The 24,813-nt window shown below is 37.8% G+C and overlaps 1 protein-coding gene across 2 annotated transcripts in view; it reads left to right on the forward strand.

Annotated features, from left to right (window-relative positions):
- dscaml1 (Down syndrome cell adhesion molecule like 1) overlaps window positions 1–24,813 on the forward strand; it is a 141,546-nt gene that overhangs the window by 110,268 nt on the left and 6,465 nt on the right. For both annotated transcript variants that reach the window (XM_002932905.5, XM_004916065.4), the window contains exons 10-27: window positions 1,319–1,438; window positions 2,068–2,244; window positions 3,576–3,775; window positions 3,893–3,989; window positions 8,421–8,549; window positions 9,141–9,308; window positions 10,205–10,275; window positions 14,774–15,014; window positions 18,265–18,411; window positions 18,607–18,762; window positions 19,366–19,505; window positions 20,338–20,491; window positions 20,659–20,776; window positions 21,289–21,452; window positions 21,860–21,958; window positions 22,063–22,251; window positions 23,377–23,664; window positions 24,128–24,283. In XM_002932905.5, the coding sequence (XP_002932951.2) occupies window positions 1,319–1,438; window positions 2,068–2,244; window positions 3,576–3,775; window positions 3,893–3,989; window positions 8,421–8,549; window positions 9,141–9,308; window positions 10,205–10,275; window positions 14,774–15,014; window positions 18,265–18,411; window positions 18,607–18,762; window positions 19,366–19,505; window positions 20,338–20,491; window positions 20,659–20,776; window positions 21,289–21,452; window positions 21,860–21,958; window positions 22,063–22,251; window positions 23,377–23,664; window positions 24,128–24,283 (2,814 nt within the window). The remainder of the gene's footprint in view (window positions 1–1,318; window positions 1,439–2,067; window positions 2,245–3,575; window positions 3,776–3,892; window positions 3,990–8,420; window positions 8,550–9,140; window positions 9,309–10,204; window positions 10,276–14,773; window positions 15,015–18,264; window positions 18,412–18,606; window positions 18,763–19,365; window positions 19,506–20,337; window positions 20,492–20,658; window positions 20,777–21,288; window positions 21,453–21,859; window positions 21,959–22,062; window positions 22,252–23,376; window positions 23,665–24,127; window positions 24,284–24,813) is intronic.

The raw sequence follows: 24,813 nt of genomic DNA on the forward strand, positions 1-24,813 counted from the left end.
GTATTTAATACACTGTGAGAGAGAGTGTACAGTATGTAGAAGAATGTATTTAATGCACTGAGAGAGTGTACAGTATGTAGAAGAATGTATTTAATACACTGTGAGAGAAGGTGTACAGTATATAGAAGAATGTATTTAATACACTATGAGAGTGAGTGTACAGTATGTAGAAGAATGTATTTAATACACCAAGAGAGTGTACAGTATGTAGAAGAATGTATTTAATACACTAAGAGAGTGTACAGTATGTAGAAGAACGTATTTAGTACACTGAGAGAGTGTATAGTTTGTAGAAGAATGTATTTAATACACTGAGAGAGTGTACAGTATGTAGAAGAATGTATTTAATACACTATGTGAGTGAGTGTACAGTATGTAGAAGAATGTATGTAATACACTGTGTGAGAGAGTGTACAGTATATAGAAGAATGTATTTAATACACTGTGAGAGAGTGTACAGTATGTAGAATGTATTTAATACACTGTGTGAGTGTACAGTATTTAGAAGAATGTATGTAATACACTGTGTGAGAGAGTGTACAGTATGTAGAATATATTTAATACACTGTGAGAGTGTACTGTATTTAGAAGAATGTATGTAATACACTGTGTGAGAGAGTGTACAGTATGTAGAATATATTTAATACACTGTGAGAGAGAGTGTACAGTATTTAGAAGAATGTATGTAATACACTGTGTTAGAGAGTGTACGGTATATAGAAGAATGTATTTAATACACTGTGTGAGAGAGTGTACTATATATAGAAAAATGTATTTAATACATTGAGAGAGATTGTACAGTATGTAGAATTGTATGCTTCATAGGTTATGTACGTTATTGTGATTGTTATGAGTGCTTGTGGGTGAGGCTCACAACTGTGAATAATTGTAATAATTGTGTGTTAATAGTATGTTTTTTCAGTGCTGCAATTTTTCAGCACTGCAGTTTGGGGGAGTTTAAACAAACAAACCAATCCTTCTATGATTTTTGTTCCTTCTCTGTCCTAGAATGTACACTGGGTATATCTGCTCAGACAGAAAACTAGCAACGGAAAACTGCCACAACAAAACAGATATAATAAATGCTCTGTAGTATGTGTAATATTACTACATCCATCTCTAGTAGTGTAAGTACGTAGCGTTTAATGAACAACATAATATCAGGCAAAATTACATGACAAACATTCCTTGGTCTGGTTAAGTACTTTGCAACATATTTTCTGCAGTGTAAATTGCCGTGCAGTAAAGACTTTTCTCCTCTAGGATTTAGTAATAATGCTCTGCAGTAAAATTAATGTTTTCTTAAAATTCGCTACAGTGCCACCCAGATTTGTGGTTCAGCCAAACAATCAGGATGGAATCTATGGCAAAGCTGGAGTACTGAATTGCTCAGTGGATGGATACCCTCCTCCAAAAGTTGTGTGGAAGCATGCTAAGGGTGAGTACATCACTGAATAATGTTACTCATAGTCCATATATGCCACTGTTTTTTTGTAACAAATAGCCAAATACACTGGCATTTTTCATATACAATATAGAGCTATGATATGTATATGCAGTAGTAGTACCAGCCAAATCAATTTATTCATGCCCATACACCATGCCTCAATTTCTGTTGTGAAAGTATGTTTTTGCTCTGCAGAAAAGATAAGATACATATAGTAAGCACTGAAACTGAAATAAATCAGTGCAACATGCAGGGTTATAAAATATAGCTTTATTATCCATTCAGATGCTGTTTTATTAACTTTACTAGGAAAGCTAGTACATTTAATAAAAGACCTAGTATGGCAGATGTCTCTTAATGTTTCTAAATATTAATATATGTATATTTATGTATATTTCACATCTTTTTTCTTATACAATGTCACTACAGTAGAGCAGCCATCTTGATTTCTCATATGTAAAATGCAGTTAGATTTAAAACAGAAAATGAGCAAAGCAGAAAAGAAATTAGGTTTTCTGAAATATTTAGTGTTTGTACATATTCATTTTGGGTCTCACTGTAGACTTGTCAGGTAGCAATTGAACCAGTGCTTTATTATGTTACATTTATACTCTTTACAGGAAGTGGGAACCCCCAACAATACCACCCTGTGCCACTAACTGGCCGCATCCAGATTCTTCCTAACAGCTCCCTTCTTATCCGTCATGTGCTAGAGGAGGATATTGGTTATTACCTTTGCCAGGCAAGCAATGGAGTGGGCACTGACATCAGCAAGTCTATGTTCCTTACCGTGAAGAGTAAGTAGAACAGTCAGCATATGGAATTAAAAACAACTTTGCAGTCTAAACAAGAGTTTGTAGCTACTGTACAAACAGTGATGGCTTTTGATCCCCTTTAGCATGTCGCAGTTAACCCTTTCCATACAAAGTGTCTCTAATTATCAGTGGAAAGGAATATGTTTGCATATGGACATGGATGTGCCAATACCCATTCATGGGTGTCACTAGCAACATTTGAACAATTGAAATCATATAAAAGAATTACGCTGTCAAGGAAACCCACTGTTGTATAAGCAAGTTTGGAATGAAAGGGTAAAAAAAGTCTAAACTAAAACTCCCCTCAGTACAGCTGCATATAAATGAGCTTGAGAGTATTAATCGGACGCACATTTGTGTAACAATTTGTGCAAAATAGCAGCACCCCTATGCCTTGTCTTATAGTCGTGAATTTTTTTTTTCCCTGCTTTACATTTCCTAATGTTATTTCCCAATTGTCCCAATATTCTCTCCTTAACACTCATTTTATTATTTCTTCTATATCCCCTGCACTTCCCTCCGTTTGCATGCACCCCCCTCTCTCAGTCCGTACTACAAATTGAAATGATGTGGAGCGTGTCTCTCTGCCACTTCACTGGAGACGGCTTTACAAGCGCAGCGAGAGATAGCTCAGCAGCCCGCGGCCTCCGTCTGCTTCTGCAGCGACCTGAGCTTGTAATATCACTGAGGTGGGGGTGGGGAGGGGCTCAGTGCCCTCAGGTGAAGTAAACTTCACCCCCCCCCCGCCCCCCACATTCAAACCTCTGCATAGCAGAATGTGTGTGTGTACTGTTTGTGGTGTATGCTAACATGATCTATAAAGATCATTTCCTGTGATTTACTGGACTTCTTGTTTTTGTATTTGTTCTAAAAATCAGGGTCGGACTGGGGGGTGCAGGGCCCACCGGGGCTCCCGCCCCAGGGGCCCTGCAGGTGCCCCAGCCGCGTCCCCTAACCCCCCCAAGGGCCCCCCTAACCCCCCCGAAGGGCCCCCGCCTGACGTCCTCCCCGAGCGCGTATAAATTGAACGCGTCGGGGAGGAACAGTCAGTAGCGGGGAGCGCCGGCAAAGGTCGGACTGGGCCGCTGGGGCCCACTAGGGCCGGGGCCCTCCGGGATTTTTCCCGGTGTCCCGGCGGCCCAGTCCGACCCTGCTAAAAATGCTAGCTCTAAGCAAACAGTGCTTCATTATTGAAGCTTTCGGAGTAAAGTCATTCACATTAATAATGTTAGATGACTTGACCTAATTTTCCCTTTGAGGGCAGCTGTTTCCCTGTTATCTTTATGTGTAATTCCTCTTTGTTCATTCCTTAGTACCAGCAATGATCACTTCTCACCCAAATACAACTATTGCCATCAAAGGTCAAACGAAAGGCCTTAACTGCACAGCACGAGGAGAACGCCCCATTATAATCCGCTGGGAAAAAGGAGATACAGTGATAGACCCAGACAGGAATTTACGCTACCTAATTGCTACCAAGGACAGCGGGGATGAGGTTATCTCCACTCTGACGGTGAGATGGGATAAGAGTATATAGCATACAATCGTGGGAAATTATTAGTATAAAAATATATGAAGCATATATTTTTTAAATATTGCTGTAACTTTGATTCATTTTTGAACCCCATAGCTTAAGCCAGCAGAAAGAGGGGACTCTGTGTTTTTTTCGTGCCATGCAATAAACTCATATGGAGAAGACAGAGGCCTGATACAACTTACTGTGCAAGGTAAACTGAAATACACTTAATTTGCAGAAACAAATAGTCATATTGCCACACATACACACACAGTGTGAAATAAGCCTACACTTACTAACAATCAGTCTAAAAGGCATTTATACAGGTATGTGACCTGTTATCGAGAATGCTCAGGACCTAGGCTTTTCTGGATAAGGGGTGAACTAGATAGGTTTCCAGATAACAGTTCCCATAACTTTATCCTATATGCTAGTTTACAAACCCATACACATTTATGCAATTACTATACTTATTCTCACTCTTCTGGCAAGATGCACCTATTCCCAGTATGTGAGCCATAAAACTGACCAGTCTTTAGAACATTTATGTTGTCTCAGAAGAGACACTTACGTGCATCCAATAGCTCATACAGTTTACCGAATACATGTAACTTTAGCAAATCCCTCTGTTTGTCACAGGAGCTCCCCATTATGGAAAGTGTCATAAAGAGTGTGACATTCTTTATGCTCTGAGCAGCTTTTGAGAAGCTAAATGTAGGGGTCATCACAAATTATAAAGCAAAATTAGAAAATTAGCTTGGCCTGTAATATTATATTGTAAAATTTATATTCTGTATATACAGTACAGTGGTGTGAAAAACTATTTGCCCCCTTCCTGATTTCTTATTCTTTTGCATGTTTGTCACACTTAAATGTTTCTTCTCATCAAAAACCGTTAACTATTAGTCAAAGATAACATAATTGAACACAAAATGCAGTTTTTAAATGAAGGTTTACGTTATTAAGGGAGAAAAAAAACTCCAAATCTACATGGCCCTGTGTGAAAAAGTGATTGCCCCCCTTGTTAAAAAATAACTTAACTGTGGTTTATCAATTTCAATTTTCAATTTCAATATCAATTTCTGTAGTCACCCCCAGGCCTGATTACTGCCACACCTGTTTCAATCAAGAAATCACTTAAATAGGAGCTACCTGACACAGAGAAGTAGACCAAAAGCACCTCAAAAGCTAGACATCATGCCAAGATCCAAAGAAATTCAGGAACAAATGAGAACAAAAGTAATTGAGATCTATCAGTCTGGTAAAGGTTATAAAGCCATTTCTAAAGCTTTGGGACTCCAGCGAACCACAGTGAGAGCCATTATCCACAAATGGCAAAAACATGGAACAGTGGTGAACCTTCCCAGGAGTGGCCGGCCGACCAAAATTACCCCAAGAGCGCAGAGACAACTCATCCGAGAGGCCACAAAAGACCCCAGGACAACATCTAAAGAACTGCAGGCCTCACTTGCCTCAATTAAGGTCAGTGTTCATGACTCCACCATAAGAAAGAGACTGGGCAAAAACGGCCTGCATGGCAGATTTCCAAGGCGCAAACCACTTTTAAGCAAAAAGAACATTATGGCTCGTCTCAATTTTGCTAAAAAACATCTCAATGATTGCCAAGACTTTTGGGAAAATATCTTGTGGACCGACGAGACAAAAGTTGAACTTTTTGGAAGGTGCGTGTCCCGTTACATCTGGCGTAAAAGTAACACAGCATTTCAGAAAAAGAACATCATACCAACAGTAAAATATGGTGGCGGTAGTGTGATGGTCTGGGATTGTTTTGCTGCTTCAGGACCTGGAAGGCTTGCTGTGATAGATGGAACCATGAATTATACTGTCTACCAAAAAATCCTGAAGGAGAATGTCCGGCCATCTGTTCGTCAACTCAAGCTGAAGCGATCTTGGGTGCTGCAGCAGGACAATGACCCAAAACACACCAGCAAATCCACCTCTGAATGACTGAAGAAAAACAAAATGAAGACTTTGGAGTGGCCTAGTCAAAGTCCTGACCTGAATCCTATTGAGATGTTGTGGCATGACCTTAAAAAGGCGGTTCATGCTAGAAAACCCTCAAATAAAGCTGAATTACAACAATTCTGCAAAGATGAGTGGGCCAAAATTCCTCCAGAGCGCTGTAAAAGACCCATTGCAAGTTATCGCAAACGCTTGATTGCAGTTATTGCTGCTAAGGGTGGCCCAACCAGTTATTAGGTTCAGGGGGCAATTACTTTTTCACACAGGGCCATGTAGGTTTGGATTTTTTTTCTCCCTAAATAATATAAACCCTCATTTAAAAACTGCATTTTGTGTTTACTTGTGTTATCTTTGACTAATAGTTAAATGTGTTTGATGATCAGAAACATTTTGTGTGACAAACATGCAAAAGAATAAGAAATCAGGAAGGGGGCAAATAGTTTTTCACACCACTGTATATTGTGAGTAAGCTCAAGTAAGTGACAGCAGCACAGAGCATGTGCAGTGAATCAGCAGAAAGGAATATGGGGGCTACTGGGGGAATCTTTGAAAGTACAGATCTTCACTGCTGAAGGGCTGTGGTTGCCTTGGGCTGGTACAGAACCAGAAAACATAATTTACAACATTTCTGTCCTACTTCTTTAGTTAAGCTTTAGTTCTCCTTTAAAGATGATTAATTAATCAGAGTGCAGAGATGTGCAACTAAACTCTTAAATTAGATGAACTATGGGGATTGACTATTAAGGTGAGGTTTTTTTGCTCTGGGAAAAAGACACTTGCAAGGGTACTCTTTACACATGCATTACTGTATACTGTACATTATCACATGTATAAAAACAGAAAACACCTCTTTAGACTTGAGGAACTGAACTTTCATTTGAAGCAGCAAAGGTGGTTCAGTGGGGGCAGTGAAGTTGCGTGATGCCCTAAGGGGGTGGTGGTGTGATGGCAGATTATATGAATGCCTTTAAGAACAGCTTGGATCCCAGGCTACAGTAGAAGTATTTTATATTATCTGTATATTTATAGATGCACTAGGGTTCATTTGGAGGAGTTTAACTTGATGTCTTTTTCCAACCCAAAGTAACAATATAACAATATATGCTGGAAAAATTAAAATATGAGTCATGTATAATAGCTTGAAAATAAGTATAAACCCTATTCTGTAAAGCACTTTTGTGTATCATTGCCCCTTGTCCAAATCCTCTGGTTGCCCTGCTTTATAAAATAGGGTGCAAGGCACAGCACACTTTGGTGCAAGAGAGTCCTGTGCTTTATACCTGCCTTAATCATGTGTTAATTCCAGGTGCTTTTATTAACATCAATGTTGTGCCAGATTTAACAAATGGGTAAACACACATTTTGTGCCCATAATGAGTAATCTGGTTAAAGTAGAATCACATGAAATTTGCTGGAGTTGTGGGCAAAAATGCTCCATTGCAAGTAAAAACTTGAGGAATGGGCCTGATTTTTGGACTGCAGCACCTATTTAATAATATTGTTACTAATATACTAATTTATCATAATTCTTAGTATACCGGTTCTCAACCTATGGTCAAGTTTTCTCATGCAAAAATATGCCTTCACTACAGACAACAGTAAATTAAAAAAAAAAAGATAAATCTTTAATAGTCAACCATGTACCAAGCAGCGTAGGTGGTTTTTCACGGTGAGGGCAGTGAGGTTGTGGAATGCCCTTCCTAGTGATGTGGTAATGGCAGATTCTGTTAATGCCTTTAAGAGGGGCCTGGATGAGTTCTTGATCAATCAGAATATCCAAGGCTATTGTGATACTAATATCTACAGTTAGTACTAGTGGTTGTATTTATAGTTTATGTATGTGAGTGTATAGATTGGTAGGTGTGGGTTAGGTGTGCTGGTTTTACTTGGATGGGTTGAACTTGATGGACACTGGTCTTTTTTCAACCCTATGTAACTATGTAACTATGTAACTATGTATTGGGTTGTCCTAAGGTGATCCCCAAACAGTAAGTCATGTGCCGAATCAACTTTTTTGATATTCCAATTCCACTTTTTTGATATTCCCAAAACACAAATCCAAACCAAATTCAGGTAAGGGAGGGGGTAAAAAAATACACATGCAAAAAAAAAATTAACAATTTCCTTTATCAGTCACATGATTTTAAGGGTTTGGTCAAGCACTTGGATTCAGCCGAATCCTGCCAGAAAAGGCAAGGCTCCAATTTATTCAGTTTTTATTATCTGGTTATTAGAATGTCACCCTAGCAACAAGACATTGGTTTGAAAGTCATAATAAAAGACAAATAGGATTTTTCCTATGATTTCCACTTCAGTAAAATACAAAAAGTATGACTGCCAGAACTTTTATTTTTATTTTCCTGATTGTATCTTGTTATATGCTGTACCTGCAATGCCTATAAAAGCAAATAATGCATACCACATTTTCACATTACACCCATTTATTTGATGTTACACAGGATTTAAATTGAAAAAAATAAATGTTATCACTTTTGTCAAATTATATAAAAACTATCTGTAATATTAATCTTAAATACAATCTGACCCTAATAAGGTCAGTGTGCCACATAATGTCATGTTCTGTTCCACTTGCCAATTAGCATGTCGCTTGCATTGCTTGGGGACATTACACTAACTCATTAACTATTTACCCTTGCAGAGCCTCCTGATCCCCCTGAGCTGGAGGTCCGGGAAGTGAAGGCTCGTAGCATGAATCTACGCTGGACTCAGAGATTTGATGGAAACAGCATTATAACAGCTTTTGATATTGAGTATAAGAATAAATCAGGTGAGAGTTGGATAAATTAGTATTTCAAGACCAAGTTGTAGAAGTCTAGTTCAATATACAGTATTTATTTTTAGAAAGCCTTTCCATATTGATGTCTTACAGTCAACACTCATCTCACCCCACCATTTTCCATGATGGGTCACAACAGCATAAGCAGTAAGACCCTAAAATGGGTGCTAATCCACTTGATCAGTTTCTCATCTCTGTCCCTTGCACACTGATCCACTAAATAGATGCAATTACATTTATTAAACATTTTTTGAGCACAGTTGTTCCTTATCTTGCTTGTGCTGGGTATGGTTTACACTTTTTTTCTATTGACTGTCCATGTACATGTAGAAGTATAGAAGTAATAATCACAGACATAACAACTGGGTATGCTGCTGTCTTGAGGATACAGTGGCAACAAATGGGCTGTCATTCTGTAAGCCTTGAAATGAAAATCAAATGTCTTCCTTTATATAAGGCCTCACAGAGCTCCTTTAATTTTCTCTATTTGAATCCGTTCTTGGTTGGATATAACAGCAAGATATAACATCAAGGAGGTACAGTCAGATTTGGTGATAATAATAATCCTTCTTTTTAATGCAGATTCCTGGGAATTTAAGCAGTCCACTCGTAATATATCACCCATCATCAACCAAGCCAACATAGTTGATTTGCATCCAGCGTCAGTGTACAGCATACGCATGTATTCATTTAACAAGATTGGCCGTAGTGAGCCCAGCAAAGAGCTTACAATCAGCACAGAAGAGGCAGGTAAGTGGTTAAGTCACCAAACTGCTTTAAAGTATACATTAACTAAGTTGTTTTTATTTGCCAGAAACATATTAGATTAATTTGCCAGAAACATATTAGAAATATCTATCTGTCTACCTATTAGTTTGTCTGATTAGAAATATTAGGTTAATTTTTTCAAAATTACCTTTGTGGTGATATAAACATGTTTTATGTTTATACAGCTGATTTTAATTTTATTTAGTTTAATTTGCTTTGTTTTTCCATAACTACTGTGGATTTGTGTGTATGTGAAAATCAAAGCCTGTGTGATACATATATTTAGGGGAGCAATGATCTGATGTATGAAGTCCTTAATCAGTCTTAAATAAATGCATGTTTAAAAACTACTGTTAAAAAAAGAAAACACAAACCCACCAATCTCATACTGTATTCTTGCCAGTACAGTACTCAGACTGTGCTTATTGTTTTTTTAACATTTTAAAGTTAAACCATGTTTACAGTATTGGAATATAATGGAGACTTAACACGTCTTAAGCCATATTCCCTGACGCAAACAGATGAACACACACATGCTGGAGTAGTTAAATTTCACTACAATCAGAATAGAGATCTCTATGTAAGGAATATCGGCCTACTTGAACGATATTGGCCTACTTAAATCAACAATGGACACTATCTTACCTTATTCTAGTTTCCTTTGTTTGTTGAAAATAGAACTGATGGAGGAGCAAAACCACAAACATTTTTTTTGACCCAGAATTTAGCAGTATAGGGAGAATGGTTTATTATACTTTTACTATTCCTATTCTGCAAGGCAGGCAGAATTCTAGGAACCTTCCAGAGTACTGGATGCATAAAACATGTTCTCAGCAGTCCACTTAAGAGTGTCATTAATAATTTCTTGTTCATTTCAGCTCCTGATGGTCCACCCATGGATGTCACCTTACAGCCATTGACATCACAAAGTATACAAGTAACCTGGAAGGTAAGGTAACCCTGTCTGCTGCACCATTCAGCAAAGAAAAGCTAAATCTTACTCTGCCATTCATTTATAAGGAGAAGGTCTATCTTTAACACTTCTCATCTGTCACACATTGTATACTGTGAGAGAAGCTGCGTGGTAAATCTGGTACCTTTCTGTCTCTCTGCTCACGTCTGCATATCACACTTTTATCTAACAAGTCCATTGCAACAATGCTGTTCTATTTATAAGTTGTCCAACTTGTTTCACTCCCTTCCACCCATATAGTTAATATAAGATAAAATAGGGCTGATTCACTAAAGTGCGTTAAAACGTGCGCTATTTGTAGCGTGCGTTAAAAATTTTATTGCGTCTACATTTTTGCGACTTAACGCACAATTCATTATCAGCATACTTGCGCTAATTTACCCGCGATATTGCATGCGTTATTTAACTCGTGAAGACTATTTTTGTTCGGTATTTGATGGTACATGCGCTAATTAACGCCTGCGTATAGTCGCCACAAATAGATAGTCGCCGCATATGAATTGTCGCCACATATAAATGGTAGCATATAAATGGTAGCATATAATTAGTAGCTGCTTACAAATAGTAACTGCTAGTGATGAGCGAATCTGTTCCGTTTATCTTTAGCGAAAAATTCGCAAAGTCGTGTGGCCAAATAAAATTGTTGCCCGCGACTATTTATATGCGGCTACAATTGATGAAATGTTTCGCCAGGCATGGATTTGCGGCGAATATTTGGACGTGCAGCTAATTTTTCCACGGCAAATTTTTTCATGCGTTTTGCCATTGGCGGATTGTTTTGCAAAACGCATGAAAACATTTGCCACGGAAAAATTTGCCGCAAATCCATGCCTGGCGAAACATTTCATCAATTGTAGCCACATATAAATAGTCATGCGAATAAACGCACGACATGTTAGCCATACATGCCAATACTTTCATAAAATTACTGTATTAAAAATGACCATTTCCCTGCAAACTGGAGGCTGCGTCACTCTAGGGCCAACACATACTTGAATAAATCACACTGCAAAGTCCATATTGTGTTGCCAAAAGCTCATTAACTGTACTTTTCTATAATCATCGCCTGCCCCAAGTAGGTGTTAATTTTCGCATAGCCTAATGCGCTATTTAGCGCGTCTAAGTGTTTGTGAATCAAGCGTTAGTATTCTTTTCAGCGCGCTAATTAACGCATGCGGTTGCGCGAAAATTAACGCATGCGATATGCAAATTAACGCACGCGGCAATACTGTAGTGAATCGCGCGCTAATTTTTCGCGTCTATTTTAACGCAAAAAAAAATGTGCGATAAAATTTATCGCACTTTAGTGAATCAACCCTAATGTATAGTATGGTTTGTGAATGGTTATGGTTTAGCTCAATAGGGTTAGACATTGCAGGGTTTAAGAACAATGAGTAGAGTGCTGTGCTGGTGTGCAGATTGCTACCTCTTATGCTGCTGCCCTAGTTAGTATTCAATACAAGGAAGTCATTTAAACAATACCAACACAAATATTTCTGCCAGCTAAAGATTAGTGTTTTTGTTAAATGATTTGATAAAGAATTCAATGTGAACTGCAGAATAAAAATAAAGCGTAGGTGATTGAATCTCTCTTTTGTATCCCTTTTGCTTGTCTGTCAATATGGTTGTAGATCTGTTCTTTACTTTATATCGTAGACATGTACATTTTATTCTAAGAAAACGGATACAATCCATATAAAAAAATAAGAGTTGATTAATTTGGTTAGTTTAATACAGGTATAGGATCCGTTATCCCGAAACCCATTATCCAGAAAGTTCCAAATTAAGGAAAGGTCATCTCCCATAGACTCCAACTTAAACAAATGATACTAATTTTTAGAAATGATTTCCTTTTTCTCTGTAATATTAAAACAGTACCTTGTACTTTATCCAAAGTAAGATATAATAATCCTTATTGGATGGAAAAAAAAATCCTTTTGGGTTTATTTAATGTTTAAATGATTTTTAGTAGACTTAAAGGATGGAGATCAAAACTATGGGAAGATCCCTAATCTGGAAGACCCCAGGTCGCGAGCATTCTGGATAACAGATCCCATACCTGTACTTCTAAGCCTGCATTTACTGTAAATGTAATAATTAGGATACTGTGACTGTGGGAATCCTGGCATCTCCACCATGTCCGTGGTGGTGGTAATTCCAAGGTTCCCTAATATCAGTGAGTGCACTTGTGCAAGATACATTAGAACAGACACCACAATGCATCGACGATCAGTACAACTATGAAGAATCATAACAAGCAGTCTTTGGGAGCAAGTACTTTTAATGAATAGTGCACAGCTGTCTCTTCTTATGTCTGTCTGATTCCGATGTAGTTTTTCTGGATAAGGGGTCTTTATGTAATTTAGATCTCCATACTCTAAGTCTACTACATATTATATAAACCCGATGGAATTGTTTTGCGTTGAATAAAGATTAATTTTACCTTAGTTGGGATCAAGTACTTTTTTATTATTGGAGAAAAAAATGGTGTCTATGGAAGATGGCCTTCCCATAATTCGGAGCTTTCTGGATAACAGGTTTCCAGATAATGGTTCCCATACATGTTCTCTTACTATGCTGTGCTGCATTTAACCCTTTCCCTGCCAAGCATGTAGTTCACATTGGGGCCCCTACATGCCACATACTTAGGTAAACCTATACATATTTGGCAGCAAACTGTTCAGTGGACCCCTGGTGTTCAAATTCAGGGTGTTTTATCTTGGTACCTAATGATACATGGGAGATAAGATGCTGCAAACTGGAAGCTTTGAGAGGATTTTTGGAAATATTATCAAAATTGCCAACTTTGCTACTTTGGAGTAGAAAGACATGGGTACCCATTTTAGATTTGGGGGAATGTGTACTTTCCAAAAATATATGGCTTTCTGGGGTGAGCATACTTTTTTCTAGCTTTATCCCACACAGAACCTGAAATTACAGATCATATGGGGGTATGTTCACATTGGGGGCCCCTACATACCACATACTTAGGTAAACCTATACATATTGGGCATCAAACTGTTCAGTGGACTATTGGATTTAATTAATGTTTTATTGATTTTTTAGTAGACTTAAGGTATGAAGATCCAAATTACGGAAAGACCCCTTATCCGGAATACCCTTGGTCCCGAGCATTCTGGATAATGGGTCCTATACCTGTATATATATTTGGTATTGGCACGTTCAGGAGACATGGGACTTTCCAAATCAGTTGTATTTTCATGCATAAAATATTTTTTGTTTCTGGTGTATGTGTTTATATTATGGAAAATATTATTTTTTTAAAATTTGTTAGACATTTAGAAGCCGATATCTTGTTACAGAATTGGAATTACACAAAAACTCCATATTTTTAAAGCTTAGGTTGTCCTGAAAAAAATGATATATAGTTTTCCTGGGTAAACTAAAAGTCTCCCTGAGGAAAGGCCCCTAAAGTGAAACAAGGCAAAATGTTCAAAAACTGTCTGGCAGTAGAAGTTCCACTTTTTTCCAAAATGGCTGGCAGTGAAAGGGTTAAATCTGCTCTTTGTTTTTTTTTATTAAATTCATAACTGCCTTCTACTGTGATCCACTGTCTCCTACTGTAATCCACTGTCAGTCACATATATTGGCATCTTGCATATCAGTAGGTTGAGGATGCATAGGCTTCTTTGTCTTGACACCATTTTCTACTAGAAAAGCATTGTTGTTAACAGTGTTTTGTTGATGCCTTTTTCTGTCATTCTATTGGTTCTACCTTCCAGCTCTGGGAGGCACCTAAGATGCATATTTATCTGAGGCCCTTAAATATAGCTACCTTTATACAATGTACAGCTACTTTTTCTTATATTAAATTAAATTGTTAGTATTTATGTAATATTTTGTATGTAATTTTTTTTATTTGTCTGAGGAATTGCTACCTTCTCAAAAAGATCACTGCACGGAACATATCTGACAGTTACAGACTAGAATATTGTGACCTGCAATTACGTAATAGTGACATCCTTTGGCCAAAGCAAGAATTGTCTCAATCCATTAGGTTGCTACAAATCACATTCTATGCTTATAAAAATTTACAGACTAATGTTATCAAAAAGATGATAATGCTCCCAAAGAGATGATAAGTTGCTCTAGAGATGTATTCCCTTATTCACAAGACATATATTAATGGCCCATGGAACTACAGTGCTCTCCAATTTCTAGTGAGGGCTAAGTTATCCCGGTGAATTAGTCATACAATATTTCTTGGTGTTTGCTTAATACTAAAGATCCCCACAATGTTCTGGGAAAGGTGAGTGCGCTGCACCTATACAGACAATGATGATTGTTGGTGTTTCAGGGCTAGGACTGTAACTTTTTTAAATCACTTACCACTTATTAGTTCAAATTAATAATGGCTAACTAGCAAAGAATTCTGCAGTCCTACTATTTATATGTTGACTGGCTTTGTAGCTGTATTTCAGTACATTAAATATGCTTGTGTATCTAACAACAGGCCCCCAGGAAAGAACTACAGAATGGTGTAATTCGGGGTTACCAAATTGGTTATCGGGAGAATGGGCCTGGCAGTAATGGCCAGTATAGTATTGTGGAGATGAAGGCCACCGGGGATGCAGAGGTATACACATTGGACAACATGAAGAAGTTTGCACAGTATGGAGTTGTTGTTCAGGCGTTCAATCGAGCCGGAACTGGTCCATCCTCAACTGAAATTAATGCTACCACTCTGGAAGATGGTGAGTGAGCCTCTCTGTGTTATTGTGTTACTAGGTATATGTGAATAGGACAAGGCAACTCAGGGTGCAGGTGTCTCAATTTCTTAACTGTAATTGTATATGTGTGTTTGTGCTGTTATATGTTTGGATAAAAAGATCTGGGGGTATTAATTCATATAAACACTATCAGCCCACGAGGACTCAATGAACTTGTCTCTTATGCTCCATATTATTAACAAAATGCATATAATGTTTGAATGTATGTATCCCTCACGCTCCGTATTATTGACTCAATTGCTCCCACATCTGTATCTTCACTCTTTCCCTGGCACTAGCACTCATCCTCCTGTTGATCTTTGTGTCCTTTACACTCTCTATGTTCTACGGCTATACTTCAGCCCCCACTGGGTGTAATACTTTATTTCTTCTTGGGCTCCGAAGCCTGAGCTTCTTTGGTAACTGGCTACAGAAACCTCTCTTCTCCTTGTCATTATGCAAAGGGGACCTCAGTGGATACCTGAACACTACGAGGTATATAATTAATCTTCTCATTGTATTACGCAGTATGGCTAATTATGGGCCCCAAATTCTCTGTCTGGTCTGGTCTACAATGTTTCCTACTAACTTTTTACTCACCAGCAAGTACCCTCACACTAAAGGGTTTATTATACTCTCCCTAACCACATTTGGGTACACCTGTTCATCACCATTGGATGCTTTATTGGACACGTGGTGTGTCCCTTACCCCTGGTTACACCCTAATTCCTGTATGGGTTTTGACAGGTGGTGGACCACACCTAGTATCCAGCGTCCTTTTGGTCCTTTGCACCATCTGTTATACTCATTGGTGACAAGATGCCTCTACTATTGACCAACTGACCATGACAACTGTGTGTGTAGTACCCACCTGAGTCTGAAACCCTCCAATGGGTGCCCTTAACCCTCTGCCGTAGACTGCGACACTCCAACAATACCTCTTCTTTGGCCTTTTCAATCAGAGGTTCCTCTCCTCAGCCACTTACCTTTATTTTATCTCTACTTTTCTCACGGTGTGCTGCTCTACTTTGAGATAGCTTACAACATGTCACTTTCTTTCCATATCAAATCATATCTGTGTATTCTCTCCTGCTTTTTTAGACAGGGATATGTTATCCCCTGCAAGAATAATGACTCAGATGTTTTATGAACTACAAGTGTTTTTGATAATTAACCTGGCATTTTAACCTACTCTGGTTACTATGATGCCTGCAACCTAGCAACCTGTCCCTTGTATGTACATTCACACCCCACATACATGGATTTGTAATCAAATGAACTTTTTGTGAAGAACCTCTGATTACTAATATTTTACCCCTACTGTCCTAATGGGGAGTGGTGTAAAAATGTAGTGTTACCAAGGCAACCATTTACCATAGCAACCCGTTTCAGCCCTATTTAAGTTTCCATTTACTGACCAAGTTTTCTTGATTATGAGTCTATTTCAACTCATGGGGCTCATGTGAAGCGGAACTGTGTTGATACAAACTTGTTACTTTCTCGGCTCACCCCTGACTGCTAGCTACAGTAGCGTGCTAATTTTGATACTTTTGTTTCTGTTTAAGCTGCTGCTTAGACCTTTTGATTACTTGCTTGTACTTATTATTTCTCTTGTGTTTTTTGTTTTTAGTGCATGTTTTCAGTTTTTTTATTGGTTTCTCTGGTATCCTGTCTCTGGCGACGTATGATGATGTCATCTCCACTTTTTCCCGCCACTTTGTGCTTTTTAGACACTGTGTTTGTTGTATTCACCACTTTGATAAAGGCTAGAGTGCTAGCCAAAACGTTAGTCTCCTCTTTAATAAAAAGAATTTGTTTATATAAGTCCTGTGAGTGCTGACCCTCTCTCAAGCACCTTATATATATATATATATATATATATATTTATTAATTCATTCATTCATTATAAGCAAGATAAATAGGACTTATATATATATATTTTTTTGTATTTTTTTTTTACAGTTCATTTAATTAAAATATGGATTATTGTTTTTGATTTGCCCATATTCTTCTCCTATAGTCATAAGAGTTTGTTAAATTGCCCTCTTGTTTAATTAGGGGGGAAACCGCAAATTTAAATAATACTAAACTTTCAGTTGACCTGATTTCCACTGGCAAAACTTGAAATTTGTAAAGAGATTATTATTAATCCAAGAAAAATATTTTATCCATCTTCATTCCCCCACAGTTATCTATCTAGGGATTTCCTCATATATTATGCCTTTTAAATACATAATCCCCCCCCAACTTGCCATGTCTCATTGCACCTGCTGTATAAGTGCATTTGCCCATTTTTCCAATAGCTATGATAAATGCCTGATTAATATTGTTTTGTGCACCACAGTAATCCCTCATAATCTAAATCCAAAGATTTGTACCTTCTCTACCCTGCTTCTGTTCTGACTATATGTACCATTGAAATGTAATAGTAGCCAGTAGTCCTCCAGCCAAGAATCCAGTTTCATCACAACACATGCCCAGCATGTTCTGTGATTTCCAGACCTGTGAAGAAACATAATTTCAGAATAGTGAGAGGCATTGTGAGAACTCACTAAGTCAATTTCCAATTTTTTTGGACCCTTAAGTAAGGGGTAGATTTATCATCACGGAAAAATTCACTCTCAATTTAGTCCTGTGGTATTTTTAAAACCTATTTGTCAGTGTAGAGTTCACATAAAATATGCTTAAAACGTATTTTATGAGGGGGGGCTCGGCGTTAAACCCAATTAATATAAGAAGTAATGTAATGAGGCAGCAGTAGTAATGTAATGAGGCAGGAACGCACTCAGTAAAGAAGAAGATAGCAAGACAGGCAGCTAGAAAGGTGTAAAGGAAAAGACAAAAAGCAAATGTGTGGGAAAATGAGGAATCAAATCAGGCCAGCATGAGTTAGAACACACTTACAATGAAATGTGATTGAGAAAGGCACTTAAGGCACAGTAGGGTAGGTTGTGGCAGTTACCAGCCAACCCTTGTGTGGTGGGAGGTGGGTGCAGCAAGATTTGTTTTATACAGACCCCTTTGCAGTTTAAAGAAGTTACACTCATTAAAGAGACCCAAATGTTGAAGTACATTGTATGTGCTATGAATGTTATATTGTGTCTGTGTCACTAAACGGTACTCAACCCTCTATTCTACATAAGACCTGAAAAACTTTGTTCCCAGATCCCTTTCACTGTACACCTTCTTTCTATTTATAAAACCAATAGAGTGTTTCTCTTCCCTACAAAAACAGTTCCAAGTAAGCCCCCAGAGAATGTCCGAGTTCTGTCAATCACTTCTGATGTGGCAGTCATCTCCTGGTCTGAGCCTCCTCGCAACTCTCTCAATGGTGTATTGAAAGGATACAGAGTCATATTCTGGTCTCTATATCCAGATGGGGGTGAGTCCTATGAATACCAAAGCTGCCTATCTTTTTTTTTTTCTTTTCCTTTTTTTTATTGCACTTTATATATTTCTTTTAATTCTGAGCAAACATCCAGTACCACATTCTTGGCTTTCTTTCTTTGTATAGTGTTACAGTATTTCACTTGAGCACCTGTCAATTCCGTTCACTTTCAAATTGTTTTCAATCCAGAATGGGGGGAGATGCAGAATATAACCACTCCTCGAGAGCGAGTAGAGCTTAAGTCGCTTGAGAAATTTACCGATTACAGTGTGCAAGTGTTGGCTTACACCCAAGCAGGTGATGGTGTGAGAAGTGATGTTCTTTACCTGCAGACCAAGGAAGACAGTGAGTAATATAATTGAAAAGACACAAGTCTGTGTTGTATGTTTTTTTTTTTTGATAAAGCGCAAACTGCATATTTCATTCTCTATGTTTCCTCTGTGTTTATTGGAATAAATATTCAGTAAGTGTTTGCAACAGTTATAAAAGTTTCTTTCTGCTGAATAGGAAGTAAAGACTACTAGAACTTTTCCATCTTAAGTTGGCTCCGAGCTTTCTCTTGGGAGCCTGAAAGGTCCCTGGCTGTTCATGATTATCTGTAGCTAAGATGTGGAAAGCTGAGTATGATTGTTCTAGGCATAGATTGTTGATTTCCTTCTTTCACAGTTCATTAGGATATCCACAAAAAAAGTACAGCGGGCAATGACAGGGTTAAATCATTGGGCTGCAAATGCAGCCTTACACAAATTTCTAGGCGTATTGCTCAGGGTAGGAATAATTTGTTAGTGTAAAAAACCTGTGCCCTCATATTTTTAGGAAAATAGAAGATAAGTCAGTCTATAGATATGGCTATTTCTGTATAAGCTAAAATACATTGACTTTCCATTAACATTGTCAAGGCTTTCTGTATCTCTGTATTTATAATGGCAAATCTTTTACTTTCTCTAGTTCCTGGACCTCCGGCTGGTATTAAAGCTGTGTCTTCCTCATCCAGTAGTGTAGTAGTGTCCTGGTTGCCCCCAACTAAACCTAATGGCATAATCCGAAAATACACTATTTTCTGCTCCAGCCCAGGATCAGGACAGCCTGTAAGTACTAACTAAAGGATGGAGAAATAGATAGCAGGAAGGTTGAAGCATGGGACACATGGGGAAAAATGTTTTTTTACTTGATTACTTATATGATGGGCTAAGGCCATATGGATTTAGAATGTATAATTTAATAATAAAGGTGCTGTATGCTCTTGGACTCCTGCAATACCTTCATTAATAAAAACAGTTGTTCTACTGTTAAAAAGGAAATGGACCTTTCTGCGCTTATCAGTACAATTTTCGAAAATGCAATTTGTTGCTCCTTAGAAGTATAACTCATACCAATGCACTGCTGATCGTTCTATCTGAAAGCTTTGGCACATTAATTATTTTCACACTGCAGAAACAGTTGTTGTTTTTCTATGGAGAAATAAAGTGGAAAGCTGGTCCTGCCTCTTTTTACGCTGGCTTGCCTTTTAATCATTTATACAAATTTAGATAAGTGTTCTAATGTAATTGCAGCTGGTATAGTAAAACCAGCACAGCCACTGTTTGAAGCACTTTTTCAGCATCCTTTGGTTGTGTTGGGGTACATGCAGCAAAGCCTATATTATTTATATAAAACCATCTCATTGTAACTGACTGTTATTGTGCTTTAACATAAAGCTGGCTCTAAAACATAAACACTGTTATCAAGTAAAATGCAGTCTGTATAGAAAATGTCCTATGTTTTCTATTGCTTCAGATCTATGGCAGTAAATCAGCTCTGCATTATGCCATTTGTATTTCCTATTTATACTAAATCCATTCTAGTACAGAGAAACAGATTTTTTCTTTTAGTCACTGGCAAATTGTTTAGCTCATATACCCTCTTCTCTTTATCCCAAAGGCACCTAGTGAATATGAGACAAGCCCTGAGTTCCTGCATTACCGTATCATGCACCTCCTCCGGGGACAGCAGTACATGCTGTGGGTTGCAGCAGTGACATCAGCTGGACGTGGGAATTTTAGCGAAAAGGTCATGATTGAGCCAGCTGGAAAAGGTGTGAACCCCTTCTACCTAAATAATTAATTATTAATTAAACTGGAACTTCTTTGGTAATTATTGCACCTCTCAACAGATTAAGGTTAAATTATATACTGAAAACTTCCATTTCCATTTGTGACTGAATGCCTCTTATTTTATTTTCATTCCTTTACCTTGTCACAGCTCCAGCCAAGATTATTTCATTTGGTGGCACAGTAAGCACCCCCTGGATGAAGGATGTCCGCTTGCCTTGCAGCTCAGTGGGGGAGCCAGCACCTGCTATTAAATGGACCAAAGACAGGTAAATATGAAAATCACTTTGACTGGGTGTGTTTATTGGAGTAAGACATTAGACTTCTTGCACATTGACAGAAGAATTGTCTGAAACTGAGCCTAGATGCTGCCAGTATAAAATAAGTATTGTCATGCAACTTTATATTTGACCTCAAGACTGAACCCAAAGCAGCACTGCTCTTAATAAACACTTAACCAATTGGTGTATATTCTCTTATGACTGCCCTAGAGCAAGCTAGCTATATCTGTTATATCAGTAGTAAATGAAATGGGATAAGTGTTTTCCTTGCAAATCAAATGTTTTGACGTATATAAAAGGAATTTTGCCAAAGGATCACATATGTAATATAAACTGTATGACATCCAGACACATGTGAATCTGACTGAGACTGTTAAAACAACAAATATTCTTTATCTAACTTTACAGAAGACTAGATTAATATGGTGTAATGTAAACAATGTTACTTAATGAGCTTGGCGTGTGTAAATAGCATCACTACACTTTCTTTCCCCCCACAGTGAAGACTCTGCAATACCAGTAGCTCTAGATGGGCATCGACTGATTCACTCCAATGGGACACTTACCTTGCGTTCTGTTAAAGCTGAAGATTCTGGTTACTACACTTGTACTGCCACCAATACATGGGGATTTGACACCATAATTGTTAACCTACTAGTCCAAGGTGGGTCACAGGCTCATCAGGAGGGCAATTCAGTCTCTGTGTGTTCATTTTAAAGAGATACTGACTAGTGATGAGCGAATCTGTTCCGTTTCACTTCACCAAAAAATTTGCGAATCTTTCAAAAGATCCGCGAAACGGTGAAAAATTCGCGAAACGGCGAAAATGTTGTGCGCCCAAAAAAATTGGCACCCGCGGCTATTATTTTGTCGCACGGCTATTCTTTTGTCGCCCACGGCTATTCTTTTCTTATAGATAACTTTTAATGTACATTAATATTTTGAATAGAACATTTTTAGTGTCAGTCAACTTTCCGGACTCTCTTGGGTTAGGTAAAGGGGCAGTATTTTTAAGTTTTTTATTTTTTAATACATCCATAGTAATTTCTTTGGAAATGTTGTCCTTTACAGTTCCACCTGATCAGCCTCGCCTCACAGTCTCTAAAACTTCAGCATCCTCTATCACTCTGGCCTGGATTCCTGGCGATAATGGAGGAAGTTCAATCCGAGGTGCTTTTTCCATTCACTTGCCTGTCTGCTTTATTGATCTTTAAACACTGTTCCCCTTCTCTTCTTTTTCAGCCTATTTATCTCACTTTCTTTATCACCCACAGGTTTTGTCCTTCAGTACTCTGTAGATAACAGTGAGGAATGGAGAGATGTATTTATCAGCTCATCTGAGCGGTCCTTCCGCTTGGAGAATTTGCGCTGTGGAACATGGTACAAAGTCAAATTGGCTGCAAAGAACAGTGTTGGGGCCGGAAGAATAAGTGAAATAATTGAGGCCAAGACTCATGGCAGAGGTTCGAATGTCTTCAATTCAGATTTACTGCTTTCCTGATTTTTAAATGTTGTTAATTCACAAACATATATTGGTATACAGGGACTATTTTTCTGAGAATTACGTAGAGAATTATCTTATAATGCACAGGAGTGTTTAGGCATTTAGTCTACTCTATTTTATATACTACAGGTATGGGATCCCTTATCCGGAAACCCGATATCCAGAAAGCTTCAAATTACGGAAAGCCTGTCTCCCATAGACCCCATTTTAATCAAATAATTCAGATTTTTTAAATTGTTTTCCTTCTTCTCTGTAAAAATAAAACAGTGCTTTGTATTTAATCCCAACTAAGATATAATTAATCCTTATTGGGGCAGAACAGTCCTATTGGGTTTAATTAATGTTTTATTGATATTTTAGTAGACTTAAGGTCTGAAGATCCAAATGACGGAAAGACCCCTTATCCGGAATACCAAGGGTATTCCGGATAAGGGGTCTTTCCGTCATTTGGATGTCCCGAGCATTCTGGATAACAGGTCCTATACCTGTTATTTTTACATTTCTATGTATTTAAGCATACATAGAAAAAAGCAGCCAAATAATAAAATCAGGACAATATATTGTGGTATTCATTTGGCTGATGATTTGAAGCCAATTAATATACCTTCAAACAATAAATTCAATTTTATTTATTTATTTTTTTAAACAATGAAAATTTTCCTACATAAGAAAGGGGAGGCGAAAGCATTGCTTCCAACAAATAATGAAAATTTGGGGGAAGGTTAAAACCACTGAAAAATATGGTTATCTGTATTCTTTTTAACAGTAACAGAAAGACCATAATATACATACTACTGCATTTTAGTAGTACTTGCAGATAAAACTTTCCAAATCCCACATGTAACAGCCCAAATGAGCATTTTGGTAGGGTATTTCTCTCTTTTGTGGCAGATTGTGGTCTTGTGCAAATTAAGGTTGGGGTGGTTGCAGTGCCTCTGTTGTTGACCATGTTGACCATCTCCTTAAAAATGTTTGTCCTCATGCATAATAGGGCCCAAGTAATATATTAGATCTGCACTTGATCAAAATATGACCTTCATACTCCTACTATAATTATATATTTTTTCTCTCTTGTTCTTTATAGAGCCATCATTTAATAAAGATCAGCCCCTCTTCACCCATGTTAACTCTACTCATGCACGCCTAAATCTCCATGGCTGGAATAGTGGTGGTTGTCCAATCACCTCTGTGATCCTAGAATACCGCCCACAGAACACTTGGCCATGGCAGAGCCTTCGTGCCAATGTAACAAGTGATGTTTTCTTGACTGAACTTCGTGAAGCCACCTGGTATGAGCTGAAGATGCGGGCTTGTAATAGTGCAGGCTGTGGGAATGAAACCTCAAGGTTTGCCACTCTGGACTATGATGGAAGTAAGTAAAGCAATTCATACCTCAGATACAGTGAAACCTCAATTTTACAACCCCCGATTTTTAGTTGTCCTGCATTTTACACTATTGTTTTTTGGTCCCACTAATATATAACACATAATAAACTTCCCTGATTTTACATTTTCCTGGATTTTGTTTTTTATGGTCCCCTGAAAAACTTCTGGGTTCTACTGTATTTGTGAACTCTAATGCAGGTGTCTTATTTGGCGTAAGTGCACATTATATTGGGTTACTCATCAACCAATGAAAAATGTATACTTCACCCCTTTCGTACACATGTAACAAGATTTCTGTGTAATAATGTTGCTTATTTGGGATTTCATGCTATCAGTTCTTCTACTATTTGCTTGTATTTCTTTCATGCCATATATATATATATTATAAATGTTTAACAAATCTGTAACACATTTTAACCCAGTGCATTGTTTGTTTATTCTCCTGAAAGGTACCATTCCACCCATTAAGTCTGCCCAAGGTGAGGGAGACGATGTGAAGAAGCTCTTCTCCATTGCCTCCCCAGTGATCCTGGCCACCCTGGGGGTTGCTCTTTTATTCATTATACGCAAGAAGAGAAAAGAGAAGAGGCTAAAGAGGCTTCGAGGTAAAAGGGGTCTATATGTAAATAATAAAAGAATCTGCTTAAAGGCAAAAATGTTCCCTCCCTCTGAAAGCATACTTACCCAATCACAAACCCGCTTTAAATTATTTACACCTCCATACAGACCAACACTTTCCAAGCATGCAGTCAAACATAAAATAACTCTTATATCTACCCATCCCTTCCTTATCCACACACTACTGATAACTTTTCAGCAAGCTACAACCAAGGCCAGAACTAAAGGGAATGAGCCAGGCTAAATAACTGGTAACAGTGAAAGGAATGAATTGGAGAAATGGAGAATGGGAGAAAGAAAAAAAGATAAGAAAGGAAAAAAAGAAAGATAAGAGAAAGAAAGAAAAAAAGAAAGATAAAATAGGAAAGAAAGAATAAAACATAAGAGAGAAGGAAAGAAGGAAAGAAAGAGGATGAAAGAAAGATAAGAATGAAAGAGATAAGAAATATAAGAAAGAAATAAGAAAGATAGAAGGAAAGATAAGAAAGAGATAAAGAAAAAAGGAACGTTAAGAAAG

This window comes from Xenopus tropicalis, chromosome 7, assembly GCF_000004195.4.
Source record: "Xenopus tropicalis strain Nigerian chromosome 7, UCB_Xtro_10.0, whole genome shotgun sequence".
Taxonomy (NCBI): domain Eukaryota; kingdom Metazoa; phylum Chordata; class Amphibia; order Anura; family Pipidae; genus Xenopus; species Xenopus tropicalis.